The following is a 17223-nucleotide window of genomic DNA, read 5'->3' as shown; positions in this document are numbered from 1 at the left end:
TCAACCCTGAAGGTGATTCTGTGCACTCTGAAGATGGAGAACCACTAAGGTACTCAACCTTTCCTAAAACAGCCTAATCATAAGAATATCCTGGGATGAAATCAAATCTGCATCTTCCCAGACCCCTTCTCTGAAGATTCTAATTCAGTAGGTTTGTGATCGAGCCTGGGAATTGACAAACTTATCAAACAACCCAGATGACTCTTATCTTCAAGAAAGACTAAAAATCACTGATATAGTAGAGTGAGCCTTTGGAATGAGGTTAAAAAACAGAATTTGGGCCCCTCACTGTGCTGTTTCCTTCTTCAGTCTGTTTCCTCATTTACAAATGGCAACAGTGAGTTTTTCAGAGTCAAATGTCTTAGAAATCATGTGTGTGAAGAGGCTTGCACACAGAATATGCTAAGAAAGTGATTGATATTATAACCACTATTATTTATGATCATTGAGGAAGTTGAATGAAGGAAACAAGCCCACCTCTCTTGGAGTGAAAGTTAAACCTCCTTTTGGGTCCACATTGGCATCCCATGAGGCCAGAGAGAGAAATGCATTTCTGATTGTATGATGCTGTTAAAGAAGTTTAGAAAACATTTGTTCTAAGTTGTGAGTACTCTGAAAAAATCTCTGCACACATCTTCTGTGAGTTACATAAAGGTGACTGTGAGTTACATCTTGTGAAGCATGGAGAAGGGATCTCCCTCCAGCAATCCTCCCCTACCTTGGCATGACCCTAACAGACAGGTTCTCCATCACAGCTTCACTATCTCTTCCTTAACAAATTTATCTTGCTCTTCGGTGTACAAAAGCCTGCAAGAGGCTTCACAGGATGTAGATCACAGTCACTCTTAGGTAACTCATAGAAGATGTATACAGAGAAATTTGAAGAGTGCTCACATACAAAAGTTTCATCAAAGTCAATCTCACATGCAATGGTTCTATTCTAGATACCATTTTTAAAGTGCTCATAGCAAACTGATTCACACTAAACTGATTTCACAACCCACTCACTGGGTCGCAATCCACAATTTGAAAAACATTAACTTACAGAGAATGTTGTTTAAAAAGCATACGCCAATGTCTGGAAAAAGCTTTAGGTTTTCATCTTCTTGAAAATGTTAATCTACAAATAACTTTCTTTAGTCTTTTATAATTTTTTTCTTTGAAATCTACAGCAGAGGCATATAAATACTTCGTATGTTTTAAAAAGATCAGAAAATATAGTCTTGATAAAATAACAAGTCTATAGAAGGGTAGTGTATAACCATATATATGTGTATATATATACATTTTACAAAACGTGATTGGGGAGGGGGATATTTATTTTTAATCATTGTAACTTCATTGCTACATGCAAACAGTGACATCTGGTGGAATGATACTGCTTTACTTTTTTAAAAATCCAGCTTTCACATACTGGTAATTATGGAAACAGACAAATTTCCAAATAATTCCTTTTTTGGTATTTCCATGTAAAAACAGAAATACACAAGTGTTAACTCTTACCAGACATTGATAGTGCATACTGAAATGATTTTTTGTCATCCCAAACTGTATTTTTAAAAACATGCTAAAGACATACTGACGGGGCTATTTGTTCAAAGTGGATATAACAGAAATTTAAAATGAGGTTACTATTAATTCCAGTTCTATCTCTGCCACCAACTGTGACATAGAGTGCAAAACTTTGCCTCAGTCTCCTCATCCATAATATGAGAGGTTTAGGCTAGGGAACTACTAAGATCTCTTATAACTCTGTTCAATGTACTTCTGCGACATATATCACCAACTCACACAGTGATTCTCATGTTCTTTGGTGTAATACCTTAGGTCACTGCTTGGATTATGCAGCAAGGAACAAGACCGTGTAAGGGGTAGGGGTGGGGCCAGGATTAGACCTGATCATTGAGAAATGACAGATGGTAGGGGGAAGGTCAATCGCAGATACCTAAACTGGTAGGAAATAAAAAGCATATGAGACAGAACAGAGTATTACAAATGAAGTGTAACAGACCACAGGTCTTGGGTGTACTATAATTAGAAAGGTTTAGCATGAGATGACGGCACATTTGGGTGGGGGGCAACCAGTGATAGGAAGTACAAAACCGGGCAATATTCAGAGACTGCAAATCTTTCAGTAATTAACATCAGAGAAGTCTCCCACAATGACCAAGGCCATATCCTTGGCCTAGAATCAAAACAGGATTTTCAGTTCCTAGGAGGGAACAAGCAATAGTAAGATAAAATCCTCATCCTGTATAAGCAGAAGCCCAGGTTCCAAAATTGGTTCACAATTGATCAAATACAAACCACCAAGGGCAAGTAAAATATGCTTCACACAGATTATCCAACTAAGCTCCTCAGATTCTTCCTATATTAGGTCAAATTGGTCCTAAAAACAGAATGAGGGTGAGTATACAAATTAAGCATAAAGAGAAAAAATGAAAGGGCCTTTCACAAATACACAAAGCAGTAGAATATAATAAAAACCACATTTAATATTATAAAGACCTGGGTTTGAATCCTAGCTGTTACCAGCTATATAAACATAGACTAGTCAATCATTATGCTGTATTTTTTATTTGGGAAACAAAATGATTTTGTTGACTACTTAGAGTTGTTATTAATACAAAATTATATAATAAATGTAGTGTACTTCAATGCATTTTTCTGTTAGATAATTTTCCATTTTCTTAACAAATGTTACTACCTTATTTGAAGGATTTGCATAAAATCTTTCAAATAAAAGCACACCTTAAATATTTGATTTGTAAGCTATCATCAGTAGAGATAGTAAGTCAAACTAATTACTTATATATGTGTCCTTACATTTTTATTTTTATATATAGATATATATCCTCAAAGGAATATGTTATCAAAATAACATCTATAATGTCATTTTCATAAAATGTATGTATACATATGTGTATGCACAGAATAAAAGCTTATAGTAATCTACCATATAGAAAGCCGGATAGGAAAAGGTCACCCTTAGTACAATATTTTTAACAATCACAGAGAGAAACTATAGAGGCAAATTTTTCAGATCCTGTCCCATCCCACCCCCAATGCCTTTCAGGATTCTGACTGACTCAACTGCTAACATAAACCTGCATCTCTGGTTCTCCTACTTAAGATCTAAAAGTACTATTCTAATACCTCCAAGATAAACAGTCAAAAAATGCCTGGTAAATCTAGCCAATATTAACTTTGGGGAGCCAGAAATAATTTGCCTTCATTCAAAGTTGAGTACACAGAAAAACCCAAAATGATTTATGTGAAGACAGTCTCCAAGCTACAAAAATGAAATATAGCATTCAAAAAGTGACAGAAAGAACATCCTTTTGGGAAAGATTTATTATAGGACACAAAAATATTTTAGAAAGATTCTGCTTTGTTTCTTGAGGTAATAAAATTCAGATAAACAAAAGAGATTCTCTTAAGAGACTGACAGAATTTAGAAAAAAATCTGTAAATGTCATAGCAGTCTCACAATGGAAATTAGAAGGACTTTTTTAAAATTTATACCACAGAAAATGAAACCACTGAAGAACAGAGGTTTAAGAGATAAATCTAAGCAAAACAATGATAAATATAGAGGAAAGATAGTGAAGATCCAACATACAGCTAATTGATATTTCTGAAGAAATGTACAAAATAAATAGAATAGAAACATTACTCAACATAAAACAAAAAAGTCTTATAGTGAAGAACTATATTTGCATACAAGAAGGGCTTTCCATGTACCCCCAAAAATTAATTAGAAAGCAATCCACTCTCAAACATATGCTAGGGAAACTGTCCATTTTAAAGCAAAACATAAAAATTCTGTAAGCATCAAGATGAGTAGGAGAAACATATTACATGCAAATAAATAAAAAACAGGTTGGCTTTAGATTTCTGCCTCACAAGATTAGACATCAGATAATGATACAAACAAAAAACACATAGGCAAATGCTGGCAGATAAAACAGATTATAGGAAACAGCAAAGAAGCAAAAAAGGAAAAAGAGATATAAAATGACAAAAATAATACCAAGTACATCTGATAGGACAGTAAATGAATATGGGGTGACGCAACCTATTAGAAAAAAACCTATCAGAAAAACATTCTGATTAGCTCAAAAAATACTTAAGTCTATGCATTCTACAAGGGACACAACTAAGACAGACTAAAATTAAAATGGAAATATATGCCATATAAATAAAGCAAAAAATAAAACAAAGTAGCTTTCATTTTTATGGGTTAAGTGTACAATGAAAAGAAAAGGATCACAATCAACCAGTCTTGAATTTTTCTCTCACACACACAGAAAAAATTGTTTTATATAATACACATGTTGTTTCTGAATTTAGTTCTAACCCTTTCAGAATACAGAGCTCTACCTCATTCTTTATTATGGTTGCAATGCATCTCATTATTGAGTGCACAATTAAAATTCTTCCATGATGGACACTTAGGTTGTTTCCAGTTTTTAGTTATTATAAAAAGCGATATGATGAACATCCTTATGCATTTATCTTACCAATTGATAGTCATCAGCATATAAATGGCATTTAAAACCATGGTCCTGGATAAGATCACCTTGGTAAGCCTGGGCACTCCAGTGTTGAGAAGTCAAGAGATGAGGAGACACCAGGAGGAGGGACTGAGAAGTCATAGCCAAGGAAGCAGGAAGATAGCCAAGAAAGGAGTGGTCCCTAAGGCCAAGGGATAAATGTGACTTCTGGAAAAGTAAGTGATCAACTGTGTCAAACACAACTGAGAAGACAAGGGCTGTGATATCTTAAAGCAAACCTGATCATGTCATTCTTCCTCAGAAAACCTATCAATGCTTTCCCAATTTACTGTGACTAAGAATCCCTCCCCCAAGCACTCACAGGTGCCCTCACATACACATACAGGGTAACCGTAAAATCCTGCCTCCGCTCTAGCTTCAAATGTGTCACTGCTCTTCCTGTTCTCTAATGCTGGACTTATTTCCAGTTCTCAGATGGATTCCAATTGTCCACAGCATGAACTCAAACTTCAAAGTGTATACAAATTTCCTGCATTTCTAACAAGTTCCCAGGTGATGGTGATGCCGCTAGTTTGTGGACTATACTTTGAGTACCAAAGACCTAAAACATTCTTTCCCCTCCTCCTTCCTATCTTCTATCCATCTTTCAGGTTTCAATTGAAGTATCATTTCCTCAAACCTCCCCAAATAATCAGGGACTCCTCTTACATGTTTCCATAGCACTCTGCACAACTCCATATTAATTGCCACATTCACAGTAATTAATTCACCTTTCTTTTCACTGGTCTCCAGGTTCCCTGAGGGCAGTGATTATGTTTCTCTTGTTTGCAGATGCCTCTCTAGTGCCTACCTCTGTGCCTGCTACAGAGTTAGGCATATCATTTGATTACTCAGATCAGTATTTATTGACATGGAAAGATGTTTACACATAAGTTTTTAAAAGTTAGGTTACAAAACATTATGCATATAGTATTATTCTAGTTTTGTTCCATATGATTTATTTGCAAAAGGAAAACTCTGGAATCCTATATTTAAGAATGTTTAACAGTGTTATCTATAAATGGCAAAATTTTAATTGTTTTTCATTTTCACATTTGCTTGCATGTTTTTGTATATTTGTTAAAATATTTTTATTGTTTTTTGTAATAAAATAATCAAAAATGAAATTAAACATTGAATTTTGACACTTAACCTTTGGTTTTTCCGTTGTTGTTGCTGCTGTTCTAATGTATAAAACTAATGATCTGTCCACATATTTTCCAAAAATTGACTAGGAATTTCTTTTTTAATTTGAAGTCAACTAGAGGGTTAAGTCTGGGATTTATAGCCTGGCATTGCTCACCACCCAAGAGCTGGCTATAAGGGGTGCCTGATTTGAAAAGGTCAGCCAATGTCTGTAGGACAGGATTTTTGCCACCAACTCTCCATTGATGGTGAATCAAGGAAATACACAAGTAGTTTTAGATAGACAAATCAGTGAAACAGAACAGAAATCCATAAATAGACTCAATAACATGTCAGAATTTAAGGTATTTGAAAGTTAGCATTTCAAATCAGTAAGGAAAAGAAGATTCATTGAATAAATTATATTTTAAAATTGTTCTTATCAAAATAAATTACAAATGGATTATTTAATTTTTTTCCAAAGGAAACCACAAAGTTACTAGAAGAAAATATGAGAGAATACATTAAAATGTAAATGTATAAACACTCTTTCTAAGATTAGCATCAAGACTAGAACACATCAAAAAATTGCTACATTAAAACATTTCTGATGGCATAAAACACCAAAAACAAAACTGAAAAGCAAGCAACAAATTGAAAAAATATCTATAATATATAAGGCAAATAACTAAAATTTTTCATATAAAAAGATTATTCACAGAACAATACAAAAGAGATAAATGACAACTCTACAAAATGTGATCTAGTAATTCTCAAAAGGAAAAAAGCAAATAACCAAGAGACATCTAAAAATATGTTCAACCTTACAAGAAATGAATAAAAATAATAAAAGATTAGAAAAAATTCAAAAAGAGTAACAATCATAGTTTGGCAAGGGTGTAAGGAAAAGAACAGTGTCATAAATTGGCATAAACAGTGTCACCATAGCTTGGTTATAGCAGTAACTATGTGGCCAGGGACAGTGGCTCACACCTGTAATCCTATTATTTTAGGAGGCTGGTGTGAGAGGATCATTTAAGGCTAGGAGTTTGAGACCAGCCTGGTCAACATAGTGAGATTCTATGTCTACAAAAATAAATAAATAATAATAATTAGCCTAGTGCTACTCAGGAGGCTGAAGTGGGAGGAGCCCAGGAGTTCAAGGTTACAGTAAGCTATGATTATGCCATTGCACACCAGCTTAGGCAATAGAGCAAGACCCTGTCTCTATAAAAAAAATTTTGTATAAAGCAGTAAATGTCATGAAATAATTTAAATGTTCACAAACAATCTTGAGTGAAGAAACTCAGGCTATAGAATGTCATGGGTGTTTTAAACACGTACATATACAAGAGATGTCTGAAAGGCTCTTTACCAAGTTGTTAACATTAATCTAAGTCTTTAAATACCTTTAATGATTTCCCCTACTTTAAAGCCTCACATATAAAATCCCATACCAAAACTTTGAACTAAATGTCTATAAACTTCTCTATATAACACACAAATCATTTTTAAAGCAAAAATATGGCCAATACAAGATTATTTGTATAGTTCTCATCATAATTACTGTTTAGCAAACTAAGCGTTAAGTTTGAACACTACACTACACTTCAAATAAACTTAAGTATATACCCTTCCAATTCCATTAAAATAGTCTTGGTATTTGCCATAAATAATGATTAACAAAATCAGGAAACATTAAAACTATACAACCACAAGTATTACTACCTTTGAAGTTAACTGATCATTGCACAAAAAATTGCAAAAAGTCATCCAATGAAAGGGTATTCATTTTGTTTACAGTTACCTTTCTTGAGAACACTTGGTAGTGCAGAAAAAAAATTATACATTTCTCTGAACTTGTAGGCTCAGCAGACAGATATATTTTGAAAAGGTTAAGCTATGTTTAGCAAGGTAATCCTCAAGAGATAGATGCTGGAGAATTAAATATTCAGTACTTAAATTAACTTCTTATTTGGTACTTAGGAACAAATTGCCAAGAATTATCCTCATCAAATAGAACATTTATTGACTCTCGGAAAAAGAATGTGAGGTCTACCTGAAGAAAAATATTTTCAGAATTGGAAAGAAACCAGCATTTCTAACACTTTGCATGAATAATTGAAGCTGTAAGTCCTCCAAATGATGCTTGGCTTGCATAGTGCTAATGGGAATGACTCAAAATAGTAGAGTTTCATGACTACTAGATTATGTTTATGTATTTATTTTCTACTCCCAGCTTTAGGCTTTAACATACATTCCAAAGAATGGCATGCTGAACTGCTGTTTTCTACTGGAGATACTGGAGGAGTTCTGAAATTTCAAAAATTCTTCATACACAATTTTTTTCAAGAATTTAATTTGATAAAGCAAAACTAAAAGACTTTAGATGTATAAAATTATGATTGATAAATAAATCCTAAATTTTTTTTTGCCTACATAGAAAACAAACATAAAAGTGACCTTCTTTTAGGGATTCAAATAGAAACTAATTGTGATTGCTAATCACTGGGAAACCAGGTCATTTTTAATTCATGAAATAATGCAGTAGTGTTGCAGTTTTTACTAGAAGTCAAGTTTGAGAAAACGCATTCAAAATATGCCATGAAAAGTATGGTTACTAATGATTTTGTGACAGTGTCATTAAAAGTAATATTTTAGAATAGTATTCTCATATACCCAGGATAGTTAAATTACAATACTAAAAAAGTTTCCATTTAACTTAATATTTAATATTTGTAATAGTTTTAAAACACGTAGTACATTTTTCAGTATTTTTACCAAGGCTTCTGAAAGGCAAGAGACTATAGAGCAAGCATTCTCAATGGGTAGGTGATATCCCTCCCTGGAGGTAAAAATTGGTGCTTTGGGTGGGGGGAGCACAGAATGATTAAAGCTTACTCTTTTTATTTATAAAGGACATACATTTATATAGTATATAAACAGATATACAGTATATCTAGCACATTAAAATTTAATCAGGAGGGGTGATTAGAAAAAAAAAAAAAAAGCCTTAAAATTCTCTTTAAGTGGGTGATAATGAAAAGGCTGAGAAAAACTGAGTTAGACAAACCTGGATTCTAATCACTATCGACAGATAAGAACTTCAGCAAGTAACCTGATATCACGAACCCTAAATTTCTTCATGAATAAAACGGAAATTACAACTTCTCCCTTACAGTTGAAGATTTAAATAGGAAACATATGCAAAGCACACAGCACAGTGCTCAGAATATAGTTATTGCTGCATAAATATTAGGTTCCTTCCCTTTTTTCCTTTCTTTTGAGGATGCTGTAAATTATACACTCTCCACAAAAGAATATGCAGATTCCAAAGAAAAGTGAGACCCAAGAAGGGGAACGAACTCCAAGAGCAATGACTTTCGTATGTGATCCCTGGACCCAAGTATGCCCAATGATGGTGAAATCGAGTTCAAATGACTGGGTCCAAGCGTCAAATCTGTGATTTTTTTAATTGTCTATGTGTAGCTAATTGCTTAAATTTTATTACTTTCAATTTCCACATTTGTACTCCAGAGTTGTGATGACAAACAAATGAGATCATGTATGTAATACTCTGGGAATACTAAAGTTACCTTACAATTGGGAATGGGTTCATGTTAATATCATCAGGAAATAGAGACACAGACCTAGACTGTATACCTGAGGAAGCGGCAGAAAAAAAAACAAAAACTGCTCCCTTCTCTTTAGTGTCCAAGAACAGAATCAAGTCTTTAAAATCTAGAACTCGGCCGGGCGCGGTGGCTCAAGCCTGTAATCCCAGCACTTTGGGAGGCCGAGACGGGCGGATCACGAGGTCAGGCGATTGAGACCATCCTGGCTAACACAGTGAAACCCTGTCTCTACTAAAAATACAAAAAGTAGCTAGGCGTGGTGGCGGGCGCCTGTAGTCCCAGCTACTCGGCTGAGGCAGGAGAATGGCGTGAACCCAGGAGGCGGAGCTTGCAGTGAGCTGAGATCTGGCCACTGCACTCCAGTCTGGGTGACAGAGCGAGACTCCGTCTCAAAAAAAAAAAAAAAAAAAAATCTAGAACTCAAAGGCAGGATTTATGTGATAGTTTACTTTCAGTTTAAAATCAAATTACCAGTGGAACTCTTACCTATCTGTTTGTTCTTCATCTGTAAAGCGATCATCTAAGAAAGAGGTTCCAAATTTTCCAAGCAGGGTATCGTGGCCTTTCCTGTTAGCAGTGTGATACACTCGAGAAGCCAGGCGCAAGTCAGTGGGCAGTTCCTGGGCTGGGATGGTGGTGCACAAATCATGAAGGTGCGGCATGGAGTAGTCTCGTGGAATTCTGCAACAGAGAAAAGAAAGTGGGCTTCTTTCATGATTTTGTGGCCTTTAGATATAAAGTACGTTTATACTGACAATTTAGTTCAGGTTCTAAAGACATATATAAATATAGGAGATCTGATTTAAAACTATAATAATGGTATATAACAAATTTAATATCACAATCTCAGGCCATTGTCCAGAGCTTTAAACTTGTATCCAACTGCCTGCTGAATAGCTCAACCTACACCTCTACAGACTACAGTCTACAGGCATCTCAGGATCAAGTCTAAAAACACACTCTTGATCATAATCTCATCCCAACCTCTTCTCTCCTGAATTCTGAAACTCAGTCTGTGGACACCATATCCAGCCATCATGTATTACTCCTTTGCTACTCTGCTCAAACGCTAATGTCCCTAAAGAAATGGAACAATATAGGTAGGACATCCATTAACTAGCATTGATAGAACTCTGGGTCTCTCTAAGTTAGTGTGGCATCTCCCTTCCCACTCTGCTGGGACTTGTATGTCTCTCCTGTCTTTCCTAAGTAGAGGATGACATGAAAATCTGCTTTTTTTTTGTTTTTTTTGAGATAGAGTCTCACTCTGTCACCCGGTCTCAGGCTGGAGTGCAGTGGCACAATCTTGGCTCATTGCAACCTCTACCTCCCACGTTCAAGCGATTCTCTTGCCTCAGCCTCCTGAGTAGCTGGGACTACAGGCCTGTGCCACCACGCCCAGCTAATGTTTGTGTTTTTAGTAGAGATGAGGTTTCCCCATGTTGGCAAGGCTGCTCTCAGACTCCTGACCTCAAGTGATCTGCCCGCCTTGGCCTCCCAAAGTGCTGGGATTACAGGCGTAAGCCACTGCGCCCAATCCAAAATCTGCTTTCTTAATCCCCTGTGCCACCTGTCATCCAATCAACAAATAATTATTGAGCACCTACTATATGCCAGATTCTGTGCTAGGTCCTCTACACACATTTTCTCTAATTCCCACGATGAAGCTGTATTGGAGGTATAATTATCCTTATTTTGGGTAGGTCACAAAATTAGTGGGTAGCCACTGGGATCCACACACAACATTACTGGCTATTGACCAAATTTCTTGCCTATTAGTGACTTCTGGGTGGAAGTGGTCCTTCTCCAGAAGTACTCCATCTCTACCTTCCTATTAAAGCTTACATAACCAAATGACCTTCTTTTCATCCAATCCAATCCAATCCAATCAGCTTTAGATCTTTAGATCATGTTCTCTTCTGAACCCCAAAACACAGCTGAGAATATGAATGACTTGTTGAAATTGCTCTCCCTTCATGGGCCTTTAAAACTGCAATATCCCAGATTTCCATCTACCTCTCAAATTCATCATAATCTGACTTAGTCATTGGTTTTCCTTCTCCAGTTTCCGAACTGGGTGTGACTTCTGAGGTTTGAACTTTTCTTTGTACATTGGAAAAATCATCTTTAGTGTTTCAGCTATTACCTCTGTGCTGAGAGCTCCCAAATCTTACTTCCAATATCACTACCTCAACTAGATTTCTCATTTTGGAGACAGAAAACATCTTTGACCCCTCTCTCTTTCACCTGCACATCCAATGCAAAACAGTTTCGCCCCTGCACAGGGTTGCTCAGGTGTGCTCCTTCTCCATCCTCACTGCCAGCATACCCTTCATCACCTCAGCCTGCACAGGAAGTTGTTCGCCAGTTGGGTTGAGCACTGCAGCCTCTGTCTATACTGATCTCCTTTAAGTGCTCCTTTACCCAGCACATTGATTGGTTGTTGCTTACTGCATTTGTCTAACTTCCTTTCTCTATGTTTCAAGGCTCCTAGCCTTTGGACTTACTTCTAGCAATAGTGATTAAGAGTACAGACTCTGGAGTCAGACTGCCTGGGTTCAAACACTGTTTACAATTCTCACTGGGTCATAAGCAAGTCAATTAATTTCTCTATACCTTGTCCTGGATACAGTTGCTTTAAGAAAGAAAAGTGAATGTATTTAGAACAGTGTGTCTCACGTGGCAGAAGTTAGTTATTCTCATCAGTTTCCAGGACAAATCACAGGGCTAGACCTGTCAGTTCTTTCAGTTACGGATACAGTGCTGTCTACCCTTTTGTCCGCGTCTAAATATTCTTCAAACAAGATCTCAAGGACAGACTTCTCTGCCAAGTTTTTCTTTTTTTCTTTTTTACAAACTGTCTTTTTTTGTAAGCTGCTTTACTCTTGTGTCACCCATTTTGACCCTTTATCTAGAGGGTTAATGCTGGTCTGTCTACTGACCACTTCATATGGCTGGGACTGATTCAGAGATTAGCATGGTGTAAAGAATATAGACTTTGGAGTTGGCTGGGCCTGGATCAGGATCTTGGCTCTAATACTTGCCAACTGTATTACTGACTTCTTTAAAAGTCTTCTGATAAATGAAGATGAAAATCCCTAACTCTTGCCTTTATAAGAACTGATAAAAATAGAAGATGTGTCATTCCCAGTCTGTAGAAATATCTCAAGAAATAGTTTATTTTTAAGGTTGTTACTATTATTTTGCACTACACAACACCTAACCCATTGCCAAGCACCATACATACACTACTGAATCATTAAAAGAGAGTGGTCTATGGCATTTCCAAAAAAGCATAGGGCCTAACACAAATAGGATATGAAATGTGTTCACGTGAAAGAGGAAAAGAGAGGTAAGTCTAAACATTTGGAAATGCTTGAGACAAAGAGGCCTAACTGGAGGAGTGAAAGGGGGTGTCCAGAAAGCCAGGGCTCCCAGGTACTCTGGACTCCTAACAAAGGGCTTTTAAAATAGAGGTGGAAAAAAAGGTGTGCTCTGATGTCAAGCTCACCTACACCATCATTCTACCTGAGACAGGTCCTGGCTAGTACAATGTGTTTGAGATTACATTACTGATTTTTATATTTTATTTAAAAAGCATCACAACAAATCTGAATTCCTATGTGCCCATTATAGTCTATTAACATTAAGCAAATATATTTCCGTTGGTTATTGACCTAAATAACAATATGCTGCAATAGATGTTTGAATTCCCAAGAATACAATTTAATTTGGGGGCTAGTGAGAAAATTTAGCTTGAAAATTGGTTAAAGAAAAAGGAACAGTAAATAAAAGACTTTCAGAAACATTTTTCCAAAATTCTTTTTTACTATATAATTTTTAAAAATATCAGACTTTTATTCCTCTGCATCTCATTCTATTTCTCTCTAATAAAAATTTCTGATTTTTGTTTTAATGAAGTAAAGCAGTACTATATATATATATATATATATATCAATAAGATCTACAAATATTTTTGGCATGCTCAGGAAAGGTTGTGTGTTTTTATAGCACACTCTTCTTAAACAGGACTATTTGTCATTCTTTGAAACACTAAGACATAAAAAAGAAAAGACTCTGACTCTGTGTGTGGCCACACTACTCTGCTTAATGCACTAAATGCGAAAGGTTTTTTAGAAAAAAAATCAAGCAGTTTCTGCTTCATTGATAATCTGACAGTAACTATTTATTGAAGGTAAAATACTTGTTGTCTGCTGTCACTATTTGTTTTAATACATAATCTTGCTAACTAAATGAGCTTAAAGCAATGCAGATAAGCAATGGTATGTACAGGGTCACTTAAATGCCAATTTGACTGTTTCATAAACTTTGGAATTCTTTTCCCATGAGTCTATTCTTAGCTACTAAATTGTGAGTAATATCCATTTACAAAGTTTGAGCTGGCCATAAAAAGGTTGTCTTCCATGTCCAGCATACCTTTCAGTTCCCTAAGCAACAACAAAAGCTAATAATTAAAGCTTCTTCAAACCCCCATTAAGAGTTAAATGAAGAAGAATCTAGAAGAAACCAACCCATTAAAAACTTAGTGTTGAAATAAGGAGAAAATCTGAGTATCAACAAGGTGACTGGCAAAACGTAAATCATAATCTAAATTGCATTTCCACACTATTATTAAAATTGTAGGTTGTATTCCTGTGTAACAAGAAACTCCATTAAAATTATGGATATGAGGATGAAGGAAAATTATAAATGTAAGAAAATTACTTTTCACGTAGTTTTTTATCACAAAGAGGTTTTGAAGACTTTCTTGGTCTCGGTGATTTACGTTTCTGCATTTGCTTAACTTCTTTTCCTTCAATTTGCAAGAATTCTGATGATTTTGCCTTTAAGAAAATATAAAGTGTAAGGGAAGATGCAACACGAGAGTTAGATCTTTCTCTCATATTTAGTGAGTCATGTAATATTTAAACTCCAGATTTCTATGTATATTTTATAACAGAATGCTAAAAGTAAACTGATAGTTTCATCTAAATCCATTCCTAAATTTTACATATATGCCTATATAACAATAAAAATATTAGTACCATGTTTATTTACAACATTTTTATTTATTACCTTAAAATTATTGAAGAATAAATATAATATTTCCCCCCCATAAGTGCACTCTTCTTTATTGGTATTTGTAATAAAACTTACCCTTATATCCTTAAAGTTTGTCTTGACTGCTAGTTACAACCACAAGCTAAAAAGAACTTTAGTGCTTTATATTTTTGTTTTGATCAGTTTATCAGAATAAACTTATGCAGAATTCATGGTAATCATTCATGTAAAGATATTGTTTTCTGTGGGTTTCTCTATATTTTCTTGAGATTAGATTTAAGGAAGAAATCAGGGAGGCCCTCTTTGGGAAAAGCTATGGTTGAATAAGTAGAAGGTAGCCAGATAAAAGGAAGTTAATTTTTTTATGTTAGGTAGGGTTTAGGTTTGATATAGTAGTAAGGAAGGAGCTATTGCAACTTCTTGGGTGATGAAGTAATGAAGAATAAAGAAAGTTCAATGAATACAGAGCATTCCATCTAACCATCTTGGTAATCTGAATTTCCTGTACGGTATTTCCAGAAAGTGGTCATCACCTGGTTGGAACATGGTCAGGAGTGGAGAACTTGAATACATATAAACTCAGTCACTTTCTCTTTGAAAGTCTTCCAGTCCTGGAATTTTTGCTTGTTTCTTTATTATTGAATCTAACAACTTTCATCCACCAGTCTCAATTCAAACTTCGGGAACCATACAAGCACAATCTAGCTCACAATCGTTTGAGAGGCAGACAAATATTAGAATACAGTTTAATCCCCTGGGCCTGCTTTTCCCTCAGATACACATCCCCAGTCCTTTCAACTCTACCTTACATGACATGGTTTTGAAGTACTATGCTAGTCATCTTCACTGCTTTCTTCCAAATAGTCTCTAATTTGTCAGAGGTCCTCCTAGGGTTGGACACCCGGATGTGAATATAATATCTAAGGTGTGATATCAACAGATCAGCCAGAAAAAAAAGATGGCATTTGTCAATCAATGCAAACTATGATTGCATGTGGCTTCATCACAAAACTACATTACAGCCTAAAACACTGAAGTTTTTCACATTTGCTACTAAATCTTGTCATCCCATATCTATGCACTTACTTTGTGGATCCTAAGGCTATCCTAATTAAATTTCATCTGAGATTTGACTAATCAAATCTTTTTTTAATTCTTAATTTTTGTGGGTATATAGAAGGTATATATATTCATGAGTACATAAAATGTTTTGATACAGGCATGCAATGTATAATAATTACATCATGGAAAATGGAGTATCCATTCCCTTGAGCATTTTTCCTTTGTGTTACAAACAATCCAATTATACTCTTTTAGTTATTTTTAAATGTACAATTAAATTATTACTGACTGGCTGGGCTCAGTGGCTCAGGCCTGTAATCCTAGCACTTTGGGAGGCCAAGGCAGGTGGATCATCTGAGGTTGGGAGTTCGAGACCAGCCTGACCAACATGGAGAAACCTATCTCTACTAAAATACAAAATTAGCTAGGCGTGGTGGTGCTTGCCTGTAATCCCAGCTACTCAGGAGACTGAGGCAGAAGAATCATTCAAACCCAGGAGGCGCAGGTTGCAGTGAGCCGAGATTGCACCATTGCATTTTAGCCTGGGCAACAAAAGTGAAATTCCGTCTCAAATAAATAAATAAATAAATAAATAATTACTGACTATAGTCACCCTGTTGTGCTATCAAGTATTATGGCTTATTCATTAATTATATTTTTTCGTACCCATTACCCACTCCCACTTCACGCCCATCAAGCCTCCGTTCCCAGCCTCTGGGATAAGTACAATCCTTATACTGTCTATCTCCATGGGTTCAATTGTTTTGATTTTTAGATCCCACAAATAAGTGAGAATCTGTGATATTTGTCTTTCTGTGCCTGGATTATTTCACTTAACATAATGATCTCCAGTTCCTTCCATGTTGTTGCAAATGACTGAATCTCTCTCTGTCTCCTTTTTTTTTTGAGACAGGGCCTCAATCTGTAGCCCAGGCTGGAGTGTAGTGGCAAGATCACAATGCACTGCAGCCTCAATCTCTTGGGCTCCACTGATCCTCCTACCTCAGCATCCTAAGTAACTGGGGCCACAGACATGCACCATCAAGCCTGGCTAATTTTTGTATTTTTATAGAGATGGAGTTTTGCCATGTTTTCCAGTCTGATCTCAAACCCCTGAGCTCAAGCAATCTACCCAGCTAGGCCTCCCAAAGTATTGGGATTACAGGAATGAACCACTGTGCCCAGCCTCATTCTTTTTCATGGCTGAATAGTATTCCATCATGTGTATGTACCACATTTTCTTATCCATTCTTCTGTTGATGGACACTTAGGTTGCTTCCAAATCTTGGCTGTTGTGTGACCAGTGCTGCCACAAACATGGAAGTGCAGATATCCCTTTGATATACTGATTTCCCTTCTTTGGGGTATGTACCCAGCAGTGGGATTGCTGTACCATACGGTAGTTCTATTTTTAGTTTTTTGAGGAACCTCCAACCTGTTCTCCATAGCGGTTGTACTAATTTACATTCCCATCAACAATGTGTGAGGCTTCCCTTTTCTCCACCTCCCTGCCAGCATTTGCTATTGCCTGTCTTTTGGATATAAGCCATTTTGACTGGGCTGAGATAATATCCCATTGAAGTTCTGAGCACTTTTCATACGTCTGTTTGCCATTTGTATGTCTTCTTTTGAGAAATGTATATTCAAATATTTTGCACATTTTTAAATAAATTATTAGATTTTTTTCCTACAGAGTTGTTTGAGCTCCTCATATATTCTGGTTATTAATTCCTTGCAAGATAGGTAGTTTGCTAATATTTCTCCCATTCTGTGGGTTGTCTCTT

At 35.9% G+C, this 17223-nt stretch overlaps 1 protein-coding gene across 1 annotated transcript in view; it reads right to left on the bottom strand.

The window, feature by feature from the left end:
• LOC105500932 overlaps positions 1-17223 on the bottom strand; it is a 161676-nt gene that overhangs the window by 56867 nt on the left and 87586 nt on the right. Inside the window, exons 8-9 of the mRNA XM_011926622.1 lie at positions 14042-14160; positions 9803-9997 (exon numbers count right to left, since the gene is read on the bottom strand). Of these exons, the coding sequence (XP_011782012.1) occupies positions 9803-9997; positions 14042-14160 (314 nt within the window). The remainder of the gene's footprint in view (positions 1-9802; positions 9998-14041; positions 14161-17223) is intronic.

Source organism: Colobus angolensis, unplaced genomic scaffold (assembly GCF_000951035.1).
Source record: "Colobus angolensis palliatus isolate OR3802 unplaced genomic scaffold, Cang.pa_1.0 Scaffold119, whole genome shotgun sequence".
In the NCBI taxonomy this organism is placed as follows: domain Eukaryota; kingdom Metazoa; phylum Chordata; class Mammalia; order Primates; family Cercopithecidae; genus Colobus; species Colobus angolensis.
This window is presented reverse-complemented; position numbering and strand designations above follow the sequence as displayed.